At 35.1% G+C, this 24,150-nt stretch overlaps 1 protein-coding gene across 1 annotated transcript; it reads right to left on the reverse strand.

Moving 5' to 3' along the window:
* Positions 1 to 672: 672 nt before the first annotated feature.
* LOC117333154 (rRNA methyltransferase 3, mitochondrial-like) lies at positions 673 to 24,126 on the reverse strand. The gene is made up of 4 exons (XM_033892305.1): positions 23,540 to 24,126; positions 22,558 to 22,802; positions 3,584 to 3,742; positions 673 to 1,424 (listed from the first exon to the last, which is right to left on the reverse strand). The coding sequence occupies exons 1-4, from the start codon at positions 24,100 to 24,102 to the stop codon at positions 775 to 777; spliced, it is 1,617 nt and encodes a 538-aa protein (XP_033748196.1). The 5' UTR covers positions 24,103 to 24,126; the 3' UTR covers positions 673 to 774.
* Between the last annotated feature and the right edge of the window lie 24 nt (positions 24,127 to 24,150).

Genomic DNA, 24,150 nt, shown 5'->3' on the forward strand with positions numbered 1-24,150 from the left:
AGTATATATATGTACATAATAACAACTTTATAACGGTTAACATCTAGACCACAGTATATATATGTACATAATAACAACTTTATAACGGTCATCCACTGATATGGCATCGCTGTATGATCAGGTTTAGTATTACTTTATAGTTGGTTTTTTTTTTTAGATTTTTTGCGACTTTATTATTTATATATATATATTGTGACTATATAGCAGTTTTGCTGGTGGTATTGGGCAGAGCCATGAGAAATATTTACAACATACCATACATCAGTTACATGATTTACCAGTTAAAACCCAAAAACATAACAGGATTGTCCCAATTCATTTTATTTCACAATACATTTTGTATGAAGTGGACTTGTCTGTCATATCATTAGCAAAACATTTGATTCACACACTTTGATATTAAAAGCATAATAAGAAATCAATCAGTTATATACAATTGACTCCCTTTTAATTTATCAGAAATTCTATATAATGTAGGTCTGTAGTAGGAATACATATTTTTTCTGAAAAAAATCCAAATAATAATTTTCAATGAGTACGTCGTGATAATGCTGCAGTAATTCAACCTGTCGATTCAGTCCCCTACACTGTATTGTCTCCACTCACTGATACACCTGTTGGTTAAGTCCCCTATACTGTATTGTCTCCACTCACTGACACACCTGTTGGTTCAGTCCCCTACACTGTATTGTCTCCACTCACTGACACAACTGTTGGTTAAGTCCCCTACACTGTATTGTCTCCACTCACTGACACACCTGTTGTTTAAGTCCCCTACACTGTATTGTCCACACTCACTGACACACCTGTTGGTTCAGCCTCATACTCTGTACCATCTTCACTCACTGACACACCTGTTGGTTCTGACATATTCTCCACAGGGGAGGGTTTATGTAGTTGATTGAAGATCTCAAACATTATCACACTTCCAGCCACTGCTGCATTTACACTTTCTACTCCATTAGTCATTGGTATCATGATACACTGGCCATACATATCGTAGGCTAATTTATGGGCTTGCAGACTGACACCATAACTCTCCCCACCAATCACTAGCACAGTGTGGTCATTCTTGCAGTAGTTCATATCAGAGAAACTACTCACAGGTAAAGGTGCATGTTTATATTGTTTCACTTGTTCTAGGTCATTAAAACTTGTGTTTGAAATCAAATTTGTTTCTAGGTCATCTTCATAGTCATTTTGATCATTTCCAAGTGTATCAATAACATTGTCATCGTCCTCGGGGTCTGTATATTTTCCCACTCTTTTATCCGTAGGTCGTCGCTTGTCTGCCAGATAAATGCGTGATCCTACAGGTATGTAGTTTTCCACATTGTTCCAGGTGATGTTTCGATAAAATGGCACTCGGAAATGACAGCCTGTCCCTGACCTCAACACCTTGGGTTCCCATAAATCAACACATTCTGCCAACAAAAATTTTAATTGTGGTTATTAACCCTGCAATATATAGAAGTCCTCAATTCACCCACATATCAAATCTGATTATCATAGTTGGGCAATGCATTGTACCTGAGAAACAGCTAAATACAAAGCATAAGGAATCATATCCATATAGAAAGTGTAGATCCCTGTTACCGATTTTACTTTATCTGCATAGTACCAGCTAAGATGTTATCATATATACCGTTATATAAGGCTTTATGAATGTTGGACTTGAAATTGGGTCAAAATGAAAGTCTGGTGAAAAAATTGATGTCAGAGTAGATTTTGGCCCAAAACAAGTCAGAAAAGTTAAATTAGAATTGTTTACACATATTTATTTCTTACATGAATACATGTACAAAATGTGCATTTACAAATATTACACCGGAAAAAACCCCAATGCAAACTAAAGCAGCATCTAAAACCATTCATATGATTTAGACAGACAAAATTAAGGAGATTGAAAGATGGGATATTAGCAAGATATATATAGACCCAAATGAAGTGACAGACATACGTACCAGATAGACAGACAAACAACCAACAAAGAGAACATGGGCCAGATAGACAGACAAACAACCAACAAAAAGAACATGGGCAAGATAGACGGACAAACGACCAACAAAAATAATACGGGCCAGATAGACAGACAAACGACCAACAAAAAGAACATGGGCCAGATAGACAGACAAACAAACCAACAAAAAGAACATGGGCCAGATAGACAGACAAACAAACCAACAAAAAGAACATGGGCCAGATAGACAGACAAACGACCAACAAAGAGAACATGGGCCAGATAGACAAACAACCAACAAAAAGAACATGGGCCAGATAGACAGACAAACAACCAACAAAAATAATACGGGCCAGACAGAAAGACAAACAAACCAATAAAAAGAACATGGGCCAGATAGACAGACAAACAACTAACAAAAAGAACATGGGCCAGATAGAAAGACAATCTAACCAACAAAAAGAACATGGGCCAGACAGAAAGACAAACAAACCAATAAAAAGAACATGTGCCAGACAAATGAACCAACAAAAAGATATCATTGTGTTAGATAGACAGAAAATTGGACCAACAGACAGAACCTGTGCTGGATATAGACTAATGTTCAGTAAGGGACTAAGAGCCAGTCATATGCCAGATACACAGATTAAAGAGCTGACAAACAGGTCAAACATATAAATATATATATATATCCCTGGACATTTCATGGTGGGGTATATCAGGTAAAAATTCACAGGATGAGGCATCAAATACTTTATTGTACAAATTTTCTTTTAGGATATAAAGAGTGAAGCTATGGTACAGAAGAAGGATGCATGCAAATTGAAGAATTGTTTGTACTATTATATTTAAATCAATACAGTCCAACTCGGTTATGACGAATTTCTAGGGATCACTCAAATACTTTCGTCCTATACAGGGTTTCTTATTATGTGGAGTCGCATGCATGAACAACACATGTACACTTTATACACAAGTTACACATTACATTTTTTATGCTCAAAAATAATCAAATCACATGTTAATTTGATTATTTGATTAATATCATAAATAAAACATTTAGACCTTTGAAAACACAATTGGCAACATCATTTTGGCTTTCTATGAGTGATTTTGATTTTGTCAAGGAATTCATGGGCCTAGTGATCAGTCTCAGTAGTATTTTCTGATGTGACAATACTACTGTCAATATCAAGATATTGCTCAGCCATGATAGTATTGTCCTTATGCAGGAGAAGTCGTAGCCGGGCAAAGGAAGGTTGTCAACCGGGTTGCTGTCCATCTTCAGTTGATTGACAGTAAGCCCGCCTTCCCGAAGCATTTGTTGATAGAATATGCCGACACCATTCTTTGTTGCTTCGGTACATGACAAAGGTAATGAAAACATACCTGACTTTGGGTTTAAAACAAGACAAACAGTGTCCAAGGCACTCTGACATGTTTTTGTAATACCCAAGTTTTCGTCATAACCCATTCGTATTAAGTGGATAAACAATATAAGAATAATGAACACAGTTTGCAGTGGATTGAATTTTCTTTAGTATTAAGTTAGATTTTGTATTATCAAGAGTTTTAGTGGGTTGGACTGTAATTGTAGCAGTTTTGTATCATCACAATGTTTACCTTGCATAGCAATGATTCTCTCACAGCCTACAGCTGCTGCTGATCGAATGAGTGTACCCATGTTTCCAGGATCCCGTATCTGGTCCAGGATAATGGTAAGTGGAATGGTAGTCCGAGGTTGTACAAACACCTGTCCATCTTCAGGCATGTGAAACAATGCTGGAACAGACATAGTGAGTTGTAATCTGCAGTATATGCATGAATATTGAATTATGTAATATATACTGAAACGAAAAAGAAACGCAACTTCAAATTGTAGGTTTAATAAAATAATACTTGTGAGCATTATGTTTAAATTTCATATGTAATAGTTAATATTGAATATTGATGTAACATCCTTTAAATGTTTAGAGATTTTTAAGAACAGGTCACTTTGCTAGAAGGTCATGATTGGTAATACCCTACGTGAATCCAAGTTGAAATGGCAGCAGTTTTGAAACCGTGCCCTAATATCGTGTGTGTCCTCCTCGAACAGTTATCACATCTCTAATTCTTTGTTGCATTGAGTTCATCAGGGCATTGACTTTCCGTATTGGAATGTTATTCCATTCTTGGACGAGTGCATTTGCTAACTGAGGGAGGGTATTTGGGGGGTTACAGCGATTTCGAATTCTTCTGTCTAATTCATCCCACAAATGCTCGATTGGGGACAGGTCAGGGCTATATGGAGGCCAATCTATAGGAACAATGTTCTGTGTCGCAAGAAAGTCTCTACAGACTCTTGCAACGTGTGGTCTCGCGTTATCTTGCTGAAAGGTTAGATGATGCTGCCTAACAAACGGCACAACATGGGGCCTAAGGATCTCATCCCGATAGCGTACGGCCGTTAAATTCCCATTGACTATCACCAAAGGCGTCTTCAAACCATGGGAGATTCTCGCCCAAACCATAACTGATCCACCCCCAAATCGGTCGTGTTCCAAAACACAGGCGTCAGCAAAACGTTCGCCTCGACGCCGGTACACACGTTGACGGCCATCTGCTCGAAATAACGTGAATCGAGATTCATCGGTGAAGAGCATAGACCTCCAACGTCTCATAGGAAAACGTCTGGGCATATGTGCCGTTGCCCATTGCATACGACGTGCTCGACGTTGCGGTGTTAGTGGTAAACCAACGTACTGTCGCCTTGCACGCAAATTAGCCTCACGCAGTCTGTTGATCACTGTTTGGGGATGAATTCGACGGTTATGATTACCAATCGTATTCATTGCCGTTTCAGCGGCCGTTAATCTCCTGTTACGCAGGTGTGCCAACCTAAGAACCCGGTCTTGACGTCGCGACGTTACGCGTGGACGTCCTGATCTCGGCTGGTCATCGACTCTTCCTGTTGCGTTAAGACGTGAAACTAATCGACTAATAGTCGATTTGTGAACTCTGAATTGTCGAGCGACGTGAAGTTGCGTGTTCCCTGCCAGAAGCATCGCTATAGCACGTCCTCTATCAACCTTTGACAGAGACCTATATACTAGGGATTCGTAACAAGCTCATTGGCTTACCAAACGTCACCGCCGAGCGGAAGTTCGGGTGATTTATCCCAGAGTGCATTGCTGCTCCTACTGTTTAGACGCCATATTGAAAGTACGCCTGAAACACGGTCAGCTTTATCACAGCTCATAGAAGACTCTTGTCCGATAACAAATCACGGGAATCAAACGTAAGTGCATTTTTTTTATGTAAACTAGTGTTTCAAACGTATTCCGTCGTACTTTATGTTCGGAAGACTGCACATGTGACCGTTCAACTTCTTTTCACGGCGATTACCGCGCTGGTTAGCTTATGTCGGGCCGGTCCACCTAATGAGTGACCTGTGGGGAATGAGTGTCCTGTGAGAGTTTTTTCACGCCCCGCAATTCGTTAAGTAATATTTTCAAATAATTTTTTCTGTATCATACAGATGAACGTCGAACCCATTACCATGCCAAATTTCACTTTGATTGGACGTGTGCATATTATGCATTTTTTACGACAAAGTTACGGTGCAGCGCACATGCGAGTGTCCTGTGAGGTTTTTTCACGCCCCGCAATTCTTTAAGTGACATTTTCGAATATTTTTTTCTGTATCATACAGATGAACATCTAACCGATTAATTTGCCAAATTTTCTTGATTGAACGAGTGCATATTATGCTAATGTACCGGCAAAGTTACGATGCATTACACATGTGAGCGTCCTGCGAGGAATGAGTGTCCTGTGAGAGTTTTTTCACGCCCCGCGATTCATTAATAGACATTTTAAAATTATTTTTTCTCTAGCATACAGATGAACATAGAACATATTAGCACGCAAAATTTGACTATGATTGGACAAGGGCATATAATGCAAATATATGCAAATCTATCGGCGAAGTTACGGTGCACTACACACGCGAGTGTCCTGTGAGGAATGAGTGTCCTGTGAGTGATTTTACACGCCCCGCAATTCGTTAAGTGATATTTTAAAAAAAATTCTGTTTCATACAGATGAACATCTAACCCATAACCATGCCAAATTTGACTTCGATTGGACGTGTGCATATGATGCATTTTTTACGACAAAGTTACGGTGCTGATCGATTTGTTCGCACGCCCCATTTACCGATGGTTATACGGTTCATTCCCACTCAGCCAACATGTTGTTTTTGCTATATAAACATTACCTGAGTTTACCTGTGGAAAATGTAGGTATAGTCTGTTTCAGTATACGTATACATGGGACTCAAAGGTGACTAACAATAAAAGTGATGAAAATGTTTAAGAATACCTTTAAAAATATACATTCATGTGTACGTATTAATAACAGAATACATATACTGATAATTTATTACTTATATTAATAATGATAGTACACAACACTTCAAAAATGAAATAACGGAAAAATCTTTCATAATTAAAAATGCACCATATACAGGTAACAATGATATACAGTGTACTTTCAATCATTTTTTCCCTTGTTCTTTTTCCCCTTTCAATTAGATATGATTACTATCTTATAATAAGCAACTAATTCTTACAAATGGAATTATTGTTTCAACAAAAATAAAGGTGCATTTTGTTAAAATCACATAAAGAGTTAACGGCATAAACTTAATGATATGTAGTCAAAACTGTTTACAAGAGTATGTGTATGTAACCAACACAAAAACAACCAATTGTTATTCCCTCAAAATTACAATAAACAGTATACACCTTGGTCCAATCATTTTACCAGATCCATTAGTTATTTTTCTCTGAACACTTACTGTTTCCTGAACATTAACATTCAATTTCATAAAGGGACCTAAGTGTTTATGATATACTTTGAGAAATGGAACTTGTGTATTCTAAACATTATATACAAGCGTAATTTAACATTCAATTTCATAAAGCAACTTGAACTTGCAAGGGTTATGATTACCATATACTCGTGTTAAAGGAAGTGACAATTATATAGACTAGTATTTCTTTGTAATAATAAGATTGAACTATTTATTACGTGAATAATTTCGTATGTGAAGACTGCATATATGAGAACCGCCGATATGATTAATTGACTTTGGTGATATTGTGAACTTTATCCGTGCTTTCTAGGATTATACTGATTTGTGCTTTATTATTCAATCAGTTTCACTATTATACATGATTTGTTTTACTTGAACTATTAAAATGTGATTTAAAGTGTTTTGTTTTTAATCGTTTTCTCTTAAGTACATTATATATACCTGTTATATATTACAATGAAACAGGTAACGTTGACTTAAACGTATTGATAATGTGACCTTTCAATGTAAAGGTTAAAATTGAACAAACGTATTTTCTGTTTTATTTATAAAACATAATAATTATGATAAAGTGTGAAATTTTTAACAATGAAAGATATAGAAAAATGAATTATTTTCAGTAATTTATGAAAATTTGAGTTATTTTATTTTAATTTTTTAATATAATAAAAGTATTTGTGATACATATACATTTCGTATACATTATCTACAAACTGATAACAGCATGTAGCACAGGTAATACCGGTAACACAGGTAACCTGAGAATCAAGTACTTCTCCAAAACAGGCTATAACTTACCTGTAATTAGTGCCTATTGTTCTCTATTGTTCCTACCCCCAATGTTAAAATAGGATATGTTGGCTGAGTGGGAAGACACCGGTTATACACAATCAATAAATCAATCAATAAAATATTTTATTATAGTGTCACATGTTAAAATATACACATATCAATTACAACTTTTCAAAATACATAAAACTATATCAACATCCAGCCATTACTGGCTTATGAGACACTTTGTGTCATTAAAACTATATTTCATCAAATACACAGGGACATGCATCTAAAAATATTACATAGACTAAAAGCATAGAATACTACTAATATACATGTACATTTGAATAGATAAGAAGACGCATTATTTTAAAAACACTCTTCTTCTACGAAGCATTAAAAATATTGTTTTACCTAATAAATACTGAATATCTGAATTATCCATTAATAAATTAAACTTGTTATTGATATCACATTCTTTAAAATTTTCGCAGACGCTTTCCATAGAATGAAAAAGATTAAGTCTTAGATCGCTGTACATAGGACATTCACACAAAAAGTGAATTTCATTTTCTACATTGTTTGTACAAAATACACAAAATCGTTCGTTTAAAGGAGTTTGAGGTATACTGAAACGACCAGTCTCGATCCTTAAAGGAGCACTTCCACAACGTAACTTGGTTAGAACGCTACGGTAAGGTCTAGGCATGTACTGTTTAGCATAATGTTCTGGTTTGCGGTCTTTCTTAAACTTCCGGTAAGTCCGTAACTTATTACCGTACACAATACCACGATCGTTCCAAATTTGTCCGAACCAGTCACTTTCGTCTTTTTGTTGAACTTTAAGTTTAATGGCGTTTACAGTGTGATAAGTGGGTCTGACGGCAGATTCCAATAAGTTTTCGATTCTGTATTTTTTCCCGAGTTTCACTACCCGCGCGTCCCACGAATCACGCCTTCGCATGGACCAGTTGTGAATCTTTCTTAGTAACTTGTCAGGGTTAGCAGACTTCACACGACAGTAGAACCTGAACACTTCAATCCTCTGTTTGCTAAGGGTAGACAACCAGCCCATGTCACCAATGACGCCGGCGTTTGACGTATTCTTTGTCGCTCCAAGAAACACCTTGATTGCTCTGTTTTGGACGTTGTTGATTTCTCTACGTTCAGCCTGACCCCAAATTGCAGAGCAATACAGTAGCACTGGCTGTACTAGACTTTCATAAAGTTTTGTGAATACCGAGTACGTCATTCCACCGGCACGGTAAAACTTTGAAATAAGAAGTCCAAGGGCTCGACTTGCAGATTTTGATAGTTCTTGCACTGCTAGCTTCATATCAGCATGTTCGTCAAACCAGAGGCCTAAATATTTATATCGATCCATGCGTTCCAAAGAATGGCCGTTACAATTAAATGCATACTGGGTAGCAGGTAAGCTCCGAGGTCTAAAATGTACTATCTTTGTCTTCCCAGAATTCACGGATAACCGCCAGCGTGCGCACCATGATGACACTATGTTCAAAAGCGATTGTAACTTGTCTTCTGATGACGTCATTAGCACAATATCGTCAGCGTAAAAAAGGCAACTCAGACTAACGCCGTCTATGTCGATTCCTTCACCAGAGGAGTTCAGCTCCTCAATTAAATCGTTTATATACAGCGCGAATAGCGTCGGTGAGGCTAAACATCCTTGTTTTACGCCACGGGACACAGATAGCCAATCCGTATGTAAGTTGTTAACACGTACGCAACAGGTGACGCCGTTATAAAGTGCGAACACAGCGTTATACAAGGGGCCCTTTTTTCCCGATTGTAAAAGCTTATACCATAAGCATTCCCTGTCGACCGTGTCAAATGCTTTACGTAGGTCTATGAAACACGAGTACGTCGATTTTTTGGCATTTATGCGGTTCTTTACAACACTATAAAGCGAGTAGACATGATCTTGACAACTTCTGTCCTTGCGAAATCCGTTCTGCGCGTCATGAAGGATGTTATGTTTCTCTAGCCAAGAGGAAAGACGACGATTGAGGATGTCGCAATACACCTTGCATGGAACGGATAACAATGTAATACCACGATATGTAAGTGGGTTTCCTGGCTCCGTACTGTTCGGCTTCACAATCGGGTTAATAATTCCCTGTTTCCATTTATCCGGCACAACTCCGTGGGTAAAACAATGACTAATCAGAGAAAACATTATGTCAACACACGTATCATTTTTCAATGCTTCCGCCGGTATACTGTCGATTCCCGCAGCTTTACCGATCTTAGCACGACATATAGCGTCCATAATCTCTTGGCGTTGAATTGGCGCGTTAAGCTCAGATATATTGAAATCATGCTTTATCGGAACAGTATCATTAGCGATACGCTCTTTCACCGTTCGGAAGTGTTCCTCATTATATGAAGTACTGTCCTCGCTGTCCGTCGCGTAAAGGCTTTCGTAATCAAATCGCCAGCGTTCCAGAACAGCATTTGTATCATTTACGGTGTTTCCGTCGGGATCCTTGACTTTTAGTGGTATTGGCGCGATCCGTTCATTTACAATTCCAATTTTTCCAATATCTCGCCAGAAATCCCTAGAATTTGGCTGTACACATGTACCACCCATTGAGTGTCCTGTGGCGCCGTGCCAACCTCGGGTACCTTGACGTGTTAGTTATATATCCTTGCCGCAGGCATGGATCACTATTAATTAAACTGCTGAAACCTTTTTTTCTTAAATGTGCGGGCCGGTTTGTGCTGCTCCTTTTACATGTAATTTACGCACATATGATAACTTAATGCATTGTTTAAGCTACTTGAGTTAGACGTATTAATATAGAATTGAACAATATAACTTATACATAATATATAACCAAATATAATGGTAAACTGTTATTAATACATAGAATTTGTTAATCTCAGTCTGAAAACTTGTAATGTACAATCACAAACAGGTCGACAGGTGATATATTGTCATGTTAATAAAATTTGAGCGTTTTTGTTCACGCCCCGCAATTCATTATCTGATGTTTTAAAATTATGTTTGCTGTATAATAAAGATGGACATCTAATCGATTGATCTGCCCCGCAATTCGTTAAGTGATATTTTTAATTTTTTTTTCTGTATCATACAGAAAAACATCTAACCGATTAATATGCCAAATTTAACTTAGATGGGACGTGTGCATATTATGCTAATGTACCGCCAAAGTTACGATGTGAGCGTCCTGAGAGGAATGAGTGTCCCGTGAGGATGAGTGTCCTGTGAAAAATTTTTCACGCCCCGCAATTCGTTAAGTGATATTTTAAAATATTTTTTTTATATGAATTGATTGGTGATGCCAACTAACTCACTTTATATACATATACATGTATAATTATTATATACGGACTTGGGGAGAAAATACGTATATTGTAGGCGTAATAAAGTTAATTCTTGTAGAATTCTTATAAACGGACTTAGGGAGAAAATACGTATATTGTAGGCGTAATAAAGTTAATTCTTGTAGAATTCTTATAAACGGACTTTGGGAGAAAATACGTATATTTCGAGCATGATAAAGTTAATTTTTGTATAATTATTATATACGGACTTGGGGATAAAATACGTATATTTCAGGCGTAATAAAGTTATTTATTGTATAATTCTTATAAACGGACTTAGGGAGAAAATACGTATATTGTAGGCGTAATAAAGATAATGGTCCTTGAATTAGAAAAAAAATACTACCCGTCATGAACACAAAACAGACTTTTCCGACAAGTACATCTTATTGTCTATCAACCTCATAATCTGTGTTTAAGTTTTGCTTTATTTTTGCTATATTTCTATGTTATATTGCCAAAAAAAAAAAAAAAAAAAAATAATAATAATAATAATTCTCAGTACACACACGTGTACATAGACCAGTTTGCTTGAAATTCGTTGAAAACACGAAAATTTACGCACGTACACGTATATCTGTGTATTTCCCACATCAAAGGTTGCTTGGTTTAATGTTCTATGCTGTTGTGTACCTCAAGTTTTCTTTATTTGGATGTACACAAATTGTACAATATTATTTTTTGTTAGACTGATTGTCAATATCTTCAGCAAAATCAGTTTAATATAAGACACGTATATGTACGTGTACGACCGCCTGTTTAACGGTTGTTGTATACTTATAGGTATATGCTTAAATTACGGTACTAAAAAAAAAAAAAAAAAAAAATATGTCGTGTTGGAAATAGAAATGGGTTAATTTTCTACTTGTTTATGATTGAAAGACTAAATACTCGGACGTCATTGAAAGTTTATATACATTGTACCATGTTTCTTTTTATTGTCTATATTTCATACGCGTGTTTTCATTCTCTGAATTAGAGAAAAAAATATTACCCGTCATAAGTTAGCTCGAACGTCGTTGAAGACACGCAAATGTACACAAATGCACGTATGCGTGTTGTTTTCCTCTGTCAATGACGAATACACCATAGCTGTGCCTCAAATATATTTTTGTTTATGCACAAATTCAAAATAAGCTAGGTCTATTGACTAGCACTATGCTTGGACTACTTTTAGTTCGCATTAAGTTATAACACAAACCTGGTATATGTCTATTAATTACAGTACCACTTCTGATGATTATTATAACAAACCTGATATGTCTGATGCTAAACTGCTTATATTACCAGTTTGTTGGGTATAGTAACATACCTGTTGTCAAACTATTTATAGTACCAGTTTCTGATGAGTATAAAACAAACCTGATATATGTATGATGTTATACTTTTTACAGTACTATGCTGATGGCTATAAAAACAAACCTGAGATGTCATACTATTTATAGTATCATTTTGATGAGTATAAAAAGTAACCTGATAGATGTATGCTGTTATACTTTTATAGTACTATGCTGATGAGTATAAAACAAACCTGATATATGTATGCTGTTATACTTTTTATAGTACTATGCTGATGGGTATAAAACCAAACCTGATATATGTGATGTTATACTATTTATAGTACTATGCTGATGGGTATAAAAACAAACCTGATATATGTATGCTGTTATACTTTTTATAGTACTATGCTGATGGGTATAAAAACAAACCTGAGATATGTGATGTTATAGTATTTATATTACCAGTTTGATGAGTATAATCTGGTACATACCTGGTGCTGATGCTATAATATTAGATAATTTCTGATTAGTATAAAAACAAATCTGGTATATATCTAACGTTTTATGTATAGTATCTGCATGTCTGATGGTTGTAACACAATTTTCGAATACTTTTTGATGTTATTCGAATGCATTCACTTTTTAGTATACATATGTTTAACTTCCATTACAACTTGTAACATATGCCTTCTGTTATATATTTATATATCTTTTCTACACCACACAAACCCATTACCTCCTATGAAATCTATGTGCTTTCTTTACATTTTCCTTTTGTACCTTCATTTATGTCTTTTTTCAAGTATTTCCTTTCCTCCTTTTCCCTATGTTACTCTTATGGTTGGGTATGTTGGCTATAGTCTCTCGCAGTATAAAACGTTGGTGGGTGCAACTGATGACTACTCCTGTCGATACTTAATTTTCGATGATTATGGGTAATGATTTAGTACAATATAGAGTAGCTATTGGTTGTTTCTACCAGCGTACACATGGTATATTAACTACACTACATTTTGTCATATTTAATTCTATAGGTAAAATTCTAAAAAGATGCAGGTCTAGGTTGATGCATAGCATTACTACATTATTATTAGCCATTCAAACTACTTTGTCTGCCATTACTAATAATTCCTGTTTTCTACTTTTATTACAACTCCTCATCCTATCCTGTAACGACGTTCATCCTAACCCTGGTCCGAATAAAATAAATGACATTTCTGTATTTCATTTAAACATTCGTAGTCTGAAAAACAAAATATCGTTTCTGGAAAATATAGCGTCAGATTACGATGTAGTTTGTGTCACTGAGACTCACCTTGATACTTCAACTGTAGATGCTGATATACTCCTGAGTGGCTATGATTTATACCGAAAAGACCGTGAAACACCGGGAGGGGGCGTAGCTGTTTACACGTCCAGTCTCTTGTGCACTCGTCGTAGAGTTGATCTAGAATTCCAGGAGGGGGAGTTGATTTGGACAGAACTCCAGTTTCCAGAGCAAAAATACCTTCTATGTACAGTGTATAGACCTCCACAATGTGCTCTTACTTTTTGGAATTATTTCCGACACTCTATTGAAACTGCTCTTAATGAAACTTCACGGGTAGTAATTGTTGGTGACATAAACGTAGATCTTTTAACTGTTAGTAGAAATCATGCAATTGTTGATATTCTCGACTCCTTTCACCTTTCGAATATTATAGATAGACCGACACGTGTAGGTCGCACTAGCTCGACCTTACTTGACCCCATTATACTGTCCGACACGTGTAACTTTACTTATGCAGATATTATTGACGTTGAAAGTGACATTTCGGACCATAAGGCGACAACTGCTGAATTGACTGTTAGAACGAATTTCAGAAGGACGTTTGACAGGGAGATTAGATGCTATAATAATGCAAATTATGATTTATTCAATAGTATATTAGACGAGACGGACTGGGTTGACTTTTTTGCGAATGCTAATTCACCAGATGATATGTGTAATCTTTTTACGACTAGATACCTCGACATAGCCAGAGAATGTATACCGACCCGGACTGTGACGATCAGATCAAATGACAAACCTTGGTTTGACTCAACTTTACGTAAGGAAATTAGGAAAAGAAATAGACTGTTGAAATTATATAAATCAGACCGTTCAGACAGAAACTTATCTAACTTCCGGAAGCAACGTAATCATGTAAATAACCTGAAGAAACGAACAAAAGAACTTTTTTATGCTGATATAAATGGTATCTTAGATAGATATTCAAGTTCAAATCCTAGAAATTTTTGGAAAATTATTCGTAAATTAATAAAAACACCTCATGATTCGAACATTATCCCACCTATTAGAGATATACACGGTAACATTGAAATGTCTGATGATAATAAAGCTAATATTTTAAATGATTACTTTGTTTCAATTTCTACTATTGACGACAATAATTTTGATGTACCGACAGTTGAATTACGGACTGGCTCCACTATTTCTGACATACAATTTGAAACGAGTGACATAACTGACATACTGAAATCATTAAATATAAATAAAGCTGTTGGGAATGATACAATCAGTCACAATATGTTAAAAAATACAGCAAATTCAGTAGCTTTACCATTGAGTATTATTTTTAGAGCTTCTCTGGAAACTGGAGTTTTTCCTAAATTGTGGAAACATGCATTAGTTACACCTTTATTTAAATCTGGGGACAAACATATTTTTTCGAATTACAGGCCAATTTCACTACTCAGTACGGTTGGGAAAGTTTTTGAAAGGTTAATTGTTAAATATTTAAATAATTACTTGCTAGATCATTCATTAATATATAAGTTTCAGTCTGGTTTTCAACCTGGCCATTCGACAGTTCATCAACTTATTGAAATTTATCACACTTTGTGTGAAAATCTAGAAAAAAGACATCCTACATGTTTAGTTTTCTGTGATATATCGAAAGCTTTTGATCGTGTGTGGCACAAGGGACTGGGGGTGAAACTAGCAAACTATGGTATTAGCGGCAAACTTTTAAATTGGCTTTTAAATTATATAAGTGAAAGGAAACAACAAGTTTGTGTGGGTGACTCTAAATCACTTGTTAAAACTACTAACGCTGGCGTTCCACAAGGTTCTGTACTTGGTCCCTTGTTATTTATTTTATACATTAATGACATTTCCGATAATCTACAAAGTCTTTCAAAGTTGTTTGCAGACGATACGTCATTATTATATTCAAATCCATCCCCTCAAAATGTTGAATCTGTAATCAACAACGATTTAGAGCACATTCAAAATTGGGCAAATAAATGGTTAGTAAAGTTTAATCCTTCCAAAACAGAGGCACTGCTTATCCATAATTCTGAGCTAGATTATGTAATTGATATTAAATTTGATAATGTTAGTGTGAACTTCGTAGAAAATCATAGGCACTTGGGAGTTATATTGGACGGAAATTGTAAATGGACCAGTCATATTGATGGTATTTGTAAAAAGGTATCGAAACAGATAAGTGTTTTGCGTAAACTTAAATATATATTAAATCGCCACACTTTATATAGAATATATACTTCGTATATTATACCATTATTAGAATATTGTTGTGAGGTATGGGATGGGTGTAGTCTCGGTGACTCAGATAAACTAGAAAAACTTCAACTAGAAGCTGCACGTGTGATTACGGGATTACCATCTTACACTAGTATACAGTCATTATATTCTGAAAGTGGTTTAGAACCTCTTGCTATTAGACGCTCTAGGCGAAAATTGCAGCTTTTTTATAAAATTAAACATAAATTATCTCCAAATTACCTAACATCACTTCTCCCACCATTAGTATCAGAAAATTCTCAATATAACCTTAGAAATGCCAATAATTACTCGTTACCAAATTACCGTTTACATCTTACTAATTCATCTTTCTTTCCCTCTACTATCCAACTATGGAATCATTTAGATAACGAAATCCGACAAAGTGTTACGTACTCGGCCTTTAAACATTCTCTTCAAAATTTTACAGACACAAAAGTTCCCTTCTACTATCAAATTGGTGACAGAAAACATAACATTATGCATGCAAGATTAAGAAACAGATCTAGTACTCTTAACAACGATTTATTTCATGCAAATTTGATTAATTTTAAACACTGCCAATGTGGACACCCTGTTGAAGATGCATATCATTTCTTTTTTGAATGTAATAATTACTCTGTTCAGCGTTTGCAACTGTTTCGTGATCTAAATTATTTCATCCCACTAGACCTGCAACTTCTGCTATTCGGAAAAAATGAACTTTCTCATCAAGAAAATGTAACTATATGCCAATCAACCCAACTATTTATTAAAAATACAAATAGATTTTAAAAATATCTTAATTGGAAATTAATGTACATTGTATTTTTGTCTTTGCGGACTCGGGTGACATTCGGGTGTGTGTGAAATGTTATAAATGAAGGACCAGAAAAGAAAAGGAGGAAGACACCACTGGCATGGATTATCATAGACATTAGACAAGTTTGAACGAAAGGAAAGTCGAATTGTGTACCAAAGTGATTGTTGCCCGAGTCCGCTTAGGTCTACCACAAAACTATTTGTCTTTTTGAAGTATTTAGATATACATGTATATCCCATATATATAAGATTATTTGTATCAATATCTTATAAAATCTCTTTCTGTCTCTCTCTTCCTTCCCCCCTCCAACTCCCCCTCTCTTCCCCTTTCTCTCCGTCTCCCTCCCCTTCTGTCTCTCTCTCTCTCTCTTTCTCTCTATTTCTTATAAAATTAGATTGTAAATATGTAAATAAAACTACCATCATGTGAATTTTTTCTCAATGTAAAATTGTATCGGGAGAGGGCTTAATATAAGTTGGAAAACTTGTGCCCAATCCCTTTGTAACACATTGTAAATGACAAATAAAATATGTTTAAATCAAATAAAGATAATTCTTGTAGAATTCTTATAAACGGACTTAGGGAGAAAATACGTATATTGTAGGCGTAATAAAGTTAATTCTTGTAGAATTCTTATAAACGGACTTTGGGAGAAAATACGTATATTTCGAGCATGATAAAGTTATTTATTGTATAATTCTTATAAACGGACTTAGGGAGAAAATACGTATATTGCAGGCGTAATAAAGTTGTTTCTTGTAGAATTCTTATAAACGTACTTTGGGAGAAAATACATAAATGTACGTATATTTCGAGCATGATAAAGTTAATTTTTTGAATAATTATTATATACGGACTTGGGGATAAAATACGTATATTTCAGGCGTAATAAAGTTATTTATTGTATAATTCTTATAAACGGACTTTGGGAGAAAATAGGTGTATTTGTATTTCTTATATAACGGACATAGTTTTGAAGTTTGAGCAGTTCAATCACCAGTGACCATGCCTGCGGCAAGGTACCCGAGGTTGGCACGGCGCCACAGGACACTCACTAGTTAGCCTAGTACACACTGTACATGTATTCGAAAGGTAAACAAAATCACGGGGCGTGCGAACACCTCGCGGGACACCCTGCAATGTAACTTTGACGGTGCATTTATATAATATGCACTCGTGCAATCAAGGTCAACTTTTGCATGGTAATAGGCTCAATGTGCATTTGTATGATACAGAAAAAATAATTCTAAAATATTATTTAATGAGTTGCGGGGCGTGCAAAAACAATCACAGTACACTCATTCCTCACAGGACACTCGTATGTTTATGGCACCGTAACTTCGTGTTCGCCGTTACATTTGCATGTTATGCACCCGTCCAATCAAAGTCAAATTTTGCATGTTATTAGGTTTAATATTCATCTGTATGATACAGAAAAAATAATTTTAAAATATCGTTTAATGAATTGCGAGGCGTGCAAAAACCTCACAGGACACTCGCATGTGCATTGCACCGTAACTATGTCGTTAAAAATGCATAATATGCACACGTCCAATCAAAGTCAAATTTGGCATGTTAATGGGTTCGATGTTCATCTGTATGATACAGAAAAAAATATTTAAAAATATCACTTAACGAATTGCGGGGCGTGAAAAAACTCTCACAGGACACTCATTCCTCACAGGACACTCATTAGGCACACCCATGTCGGGCCGCTTATGTCTGGTGTTAAGGACAGTGCTACATGGTTTCAGTTTAACTCCTTTTTTATTTATTGACCAATTTTAAAACGGTTTTCAAATAATTGTTGCTCCATAGTTACTTTATCGCGTTTAGTCAAATTTGTTGTGTAATTCATTGTGAATATTTAGTTAATGCCCAGTGAAAATAAGTAAACAAAACAAATTATGGTTATAAATCGTGAATGGCTGGTGTACATGTTAAGGACAGTGCTACATGGTTTCAGTTTAACTCCTTTTTTATTTATTGACCAATTTCAAAATGGTTTTCAAATAATTGTTGCTCGATAGTTACTCTATCGCGTTTAGTCAAATTTGTTGTGTAATTCATTGTGAATATTTAGTTATTGCCCGGTGAAAATTGGTAAACAAAACAAGAGAAAAAGATGGCTGGTATACTATCGTCTATTTTGTTTTTAACTGGAAGGTGTATATAATTTAAACTATCCATTAATTATATTCAATTCAACTTTAATATCATATTTATGATTAGATTAGTGGTTTGATAGCTATAATCTGTGGAATTTTATATAGTATAATCATGACTTCTGTTAACATTGATCTCATGAATAATTAAGCCATTATTGAAAGAAATGCATTAATTGAAACTAATCGAAAAAAGCATAAATCAGTCTAATGTAAATAAAATAAAATATTATACTTTTTGTAAATTATTTAGTGTTTCAAAACAGATATTTGATACAGAATTGCAGGGATTGATCGAGGAATGAGTGTGTTGGAATATAATAGCTATGATATCTTTTGCACATAGCAAAACATTAAATACTGCGGTATATATTTTATTGTATTGTGTGGGAAATTAATAAAATCAAAATGTTATATATTTTTTCCCCATTATGACCGATATATATACACACATATATACACCCCCCCCCCAACCTTTGGGGCATTGATCACACCTCACCTTTGATAAAAACATTAACACCTAGTCATGGGGCATCTCCTAATAAACTCAAAGGGGGTCCATTCAGAATATATGTAGAGCATGTACCTGTATGTACCTGTACTTCTGGGTCTACAGAAAAAAATATTGTCATGGTGATCACCTGGGCTCCCCCAATCCATCCAAACCATAAGGACATTGGCCACACCTTTATTACCTTTGAGATATACATCAATCAACAGGTGTGTCTCATTGTCAACACCTGCCCTGAGGCTGGCCATGTCCATCTCCCCAAAATACTAGAGTTCACTAAAGGCATGCTGTGCAGTATACAATCTAAATATTTACCTGTACTCTGGAAGACAAAAATCCCTCAGGTGTGTCCTCATTTCCTAATTAAACTTAAATGGGTCCATTCATATTTAGATATATATGTTTTTAGGTTAATTTTGAATGTACGAATCTGTTTAATCAACATTTGGGGTATATGAATTTACTGCAGGGTATTTGAAATTTGAATGTTTCAAATTTAAATCTTACCATATACCATAATGTATCAATACTTATTAAACTTGATTTTTTTTTCAGAATGCCAAAGAAGAAAAGATCTACCATTGGTACATGACCTAAGTACTATCAAAGTTTTCAATACTAAATAATAAAATATTATCAATCATCAAACATGACAGTGTTGTTGTTTTTTTTTTTTCATTTTACTTAAGACTTTTGCTATAGCATTTGTCTAATAAACAAGAAATATCTCTAAAAAAAAGATAAAAGGCATAGTTTTAATGCTGGTTTTTATACTGTAAAACTGCTGGTGAAATAAATCAACGAATCACTGGTCTAGTGGTGGGTGCAGATGAGCTCTAAGGCCTATAGGTATACAAGATATATAACATTAAACAACTACAGATGTGTACAGGAGAGTGTTACATAAACTGTACATGTACATGAAAACTGTTCAATATAAAATTATCTACACTAATAAATTTTGTCTTTTGCAAGCCAAGTATAGATAATAACCTAAATTTGACAACTCTCTAACATTAATTAAATATTATTAAAAGATAATAGTTGGATTAATTTAAAAACAGAATGTCTTTTGTAGTAATATTGTTTCATACATTTTACCCTCAGACCTGTATATAATGGACATATCAAAATAAAATGAAACTCATCCTCAATGTCGCCCAAATCACAATTGTTACAGGTTCTATTTCTTTGGGTAATATTATTATGTCTATCTATTTCTATATTTAATTTGTGTGAGGATGCTCCACATACATTTATATTTAGTTTCTATAGGTTTAAAACTGTACACAGTGGCTATCTATCAGATATCGATATATAATATACCTTTCGACGAACTAGATATCTGTTAACATGTTTTGTTTTGAAACATCAGTCAATATCTGCTCAATGCTTTTAAAAGCATAGTCTACTGGTGAATAAGAATAAAACATGTACTCAATACCTAAAGCAGCAAATTCATTCTTAATGTCACATATCCACACATCATTCTCATTTACCATTTCATCAAGAGATGTTTTCAATACCAGATTATCCGACTGTTTCACCAATATTTGAACACTCTTAATTTTCTCATAATAGTTAATGGTAATCTACCCAATTCACAGTAAACGAAGTCATTGCAAGTTGATTTAGGCACCTTATTAAGTTAAGTATTTTTTTTACAGAATTTCTATTGTACGCTTTCGACATCCGGTGCTTTATGAAATCCCCATATTTCCGATGCATAACGTAAAATACTATTTACATACGAATCAAAATTAGAACAATAAGTTTCTACATTCAAGCTATGATTTCTAAGAGAAGTCAGAGAAAATAAAGCTTTTCTGCCTTGTTCTGCAAAATGTTTTTGTGTTTTGTAAAACTTCCCATTGTAGTTGAACAGCATACCCAATAATTCAAAACTGTCAACAATTTCTATATTGTCATTATTATTCATTATTATATTTCCATGGCTCATTATTCCTTATTTGTCCACAATTTCTAAACACCATGATTTTAGTTATATCAACATTGACCTCCAGATTCCATTTTATGGTATATGCATATAAAGAATCCAACATAATTTGTAAATCTTCTGGGCAGTTAACAAATAAAGCCATGTCGTCGGTATATATACATTAGCAAGAAAAGATCAAGCATCTGTAATTCAATACTTGGACAGTTGTCATTAATAAAGTGTATTTAGATACAAAGAAAATAACAGGTGATTATATTTCCCCTTGTGAGAGTCCGGTATAATTAGGGAAGCACTGACTGAAGTCAGTATCACTATCGAAAATATAAGAATCGTCGTCAGTATATTTCTCTATACATCTAAATTTAGATCATCGGCTAATGGCAGAAAATCGAACGACATTTATATGAATCTTTAACGGAAAATGGTGCTTTTTTCGGCGGACACTACGTTAAATATCGTTGTTCACATCTGCCGATATACATTACAGTGAATAGGTATAACTATCGCCAGTGTGAAGTTATCTCAGACAGACAGTCGTCCGTCGCCATCTCTTGGCACGGCACATGTCACTAATATAAACAACTCCGATATCCACCTATTGCGCAGCCGCAGCGCTTGGTCTCGCTAGATCTCGTGCTAAATATACTTCCGGTCATGAGAACAAAAGGTGAGGTCGTGACTCTGCGAGAAAAGCGGTTGTTGCGAGTCCCTAGTATATAGGTCTCTGCCTTTGATAACCGTGGCATAATTGTAAAAGGAATTATTGTTTGCAAAAGTATTGGCGATGATGTGGCTCAATGTTAGTGATGAATTGATACTAGTTTGAATGAAAAAAGAACGCATATGTTTGTACAGGCACGGTTTTTGATGTTTTTACCGCGCCGGAAGTGCATAGGTCTCTAGTCACACTTGGGTGATTTTGAAGATTGGTATGGGTGTTAGGCAGGGTGCATGTTTATTTCCGCGATTTTTATACAGATATGTATATTTAATACAAAATTAATCACAATTTTCCATGTTGCGTTTCTTTTTCGTTTCAGTATATTTTGAAATTCTTTTGGTATAACTAATCAGTGTGTACATTATATTAACCATTTCCCATTAACCATTAATTGACAACTTGCTGACTTTTTAAGATTAAGACAGGAAACATATACCACTGAATTAACTGAAATGGAAGCAGAGTTGGCACTTCAATGTACACTTATGGAAATCTGAGGTCAAACACAACCTGTTATAAAATATTTGGTTATTGTCCCTGTTATATCATGTATATATGTGTATATTGCTTGTGAGAAACTTACCCATGACATCAGGAACTGAGGCAATGTCTGACCAATTGTTCATATGCTTTTCGTCACATTTGTATATCGGAACTTCCTGAATATATTCTTTTGGTAATCTCTGCAATGCATCAAATTCTTTAAAATATATAGATTTTGGTGTTCCGCCAGCTTGCAAAGCATCCTTGATCAATCTGCTCCCTTCGAGTAGAATAGTTCTGTCAATTTCTCTATGCTTCTTTGACCTAGCTGCCCTCATCAGGACACTGAAATTGTTAACAAAACAAATCAGTATCAAAATGCAATATAGCTCAGCCATTTTTTGAATACTTTGTCAGAAAATTATCTTTGAAGCATAGAGTATGAAGATCAGGATAATTAATTTACTCAATCTCAACACTATACCAATGACATATACAATTTCTGGATATATCTATATATCTATAACATGTACAGGATAAAATAATTCCAGAATACTTAAAAAAGTCTAAAATATTTCCATTTTTGTCTTATCCAACAAGATCATCCATGTTCTTCACACACATCTTTTGTCTATTGACCACTGGCATAGTATGGAAAGGGTCTTAATGGGTATTGGGGAGGACACTGTTTTATGTACAAGACGGGACACTATAATCGCACATCACCAAACTTAAACATTTTACATCACATCACATATCTGTGGTTCAACTATACATCTGTTCATCTAATATAAAATGTGTAGTATTGGTATCAATTAAAGGAATCTTGGGATAGACATCATCTCCCAAACTAAGCATCAAAAGTAAATATATAAGCCCTAGTTTTTTCTTGCCCTCCTGACACCATATGTCTGGCGTAGGAACAGAGCACACTACTATATTGAAAACGTGGAACTTTCCGAAAACCGTTTGTTGGCGCTAAGATTTTGGTGCAGATAAATACACAGGATAACTTATATTACTTGAACATTTCTCTTCTGAATGAACATGATACATCATGCACATACGAGATATGTTCTTACCCAACTTTTTTGTCTTTTGACCCAAGAACTGTATATTTCACACCAGAAAAGTTCCGTATGATTTCTTCGACTGGACGTCTCTCATTCAGTGAGCCTTTCCCATAAGGTTGCTGGCTTTGTGTAATCTGCTTCTTCTGTGTTTTCTTCGTGTCACCTCCAGACTTGACATTATCTTTAATATTGCGCATGGGATTATGTTTCCAGTCTGCATTCTTTGTATATCTCCCTGGTCTTGAATTTCCCTTCAAGTCGTATGACATGGCATTATCAACCGCTGCCTTATGTATTCTTGGAAGGGACTTCAATTGATCTAAGTCGTTCGATTGGGTAAGATTATTCAGTACTGGATCCCGTCTATCAACATCCTGAATTCTATCTCGAAATGCCACTTTATTGTCAATAAATTTCTGTTTTTCCTCATCAGCAGTTAGCACACGGACTGGAGTCCTTCTATAACCTCTTGCATATTCCCTATATTGTTTGTTGATGATGCTGACATACGATATTTTAGTTCTTGATAGTAATTTCAATTCCAATCCGCATGTTCTCGTGAAGGCAGCCATCTTGAAATATGTAAACAACGTTATCGAAGTGCTTAAGTTCGGTTAATT

The sequence above is a fragment of the Pecten maximus genome, chromosome 8 (assembly GCF_902652985.1).
Source record: "Pecten maximus chromosome 8, xPecMax1.1, whole genome shotgun sequence".
NCBI classification, from domain to species: Eukaryota; Metazoa; Mollusca; class Bivalvia; order Pectinida; family Pectinidae; genus Pecten; species Pecten maximus.

Bases quoted from the DNA above. Each gene is read 5' to 3' on its own strand.
- LOC117333154 (XM_033892305.1), bottom strand. From the start codon at position 24,102: ATGGCTGCCTTCACGAGAACATGCGGATTGGAATTGAAATTACTATCA. The intron at 22,803-23,539 runs GTAAGAACATAT...TAACAATTTCAG, and splicing joins TCAAAAGACAAAAAAGTTGG to TGTCCTGATGAGGGCAGCTA. The intron at 1,425-3,583 runs GTAAACATTGTG...TTTTGTTGGCAG, and splicing joins GAGAATCATTGCTATGCAAG to AATGTGTTGATTTATGGGAA.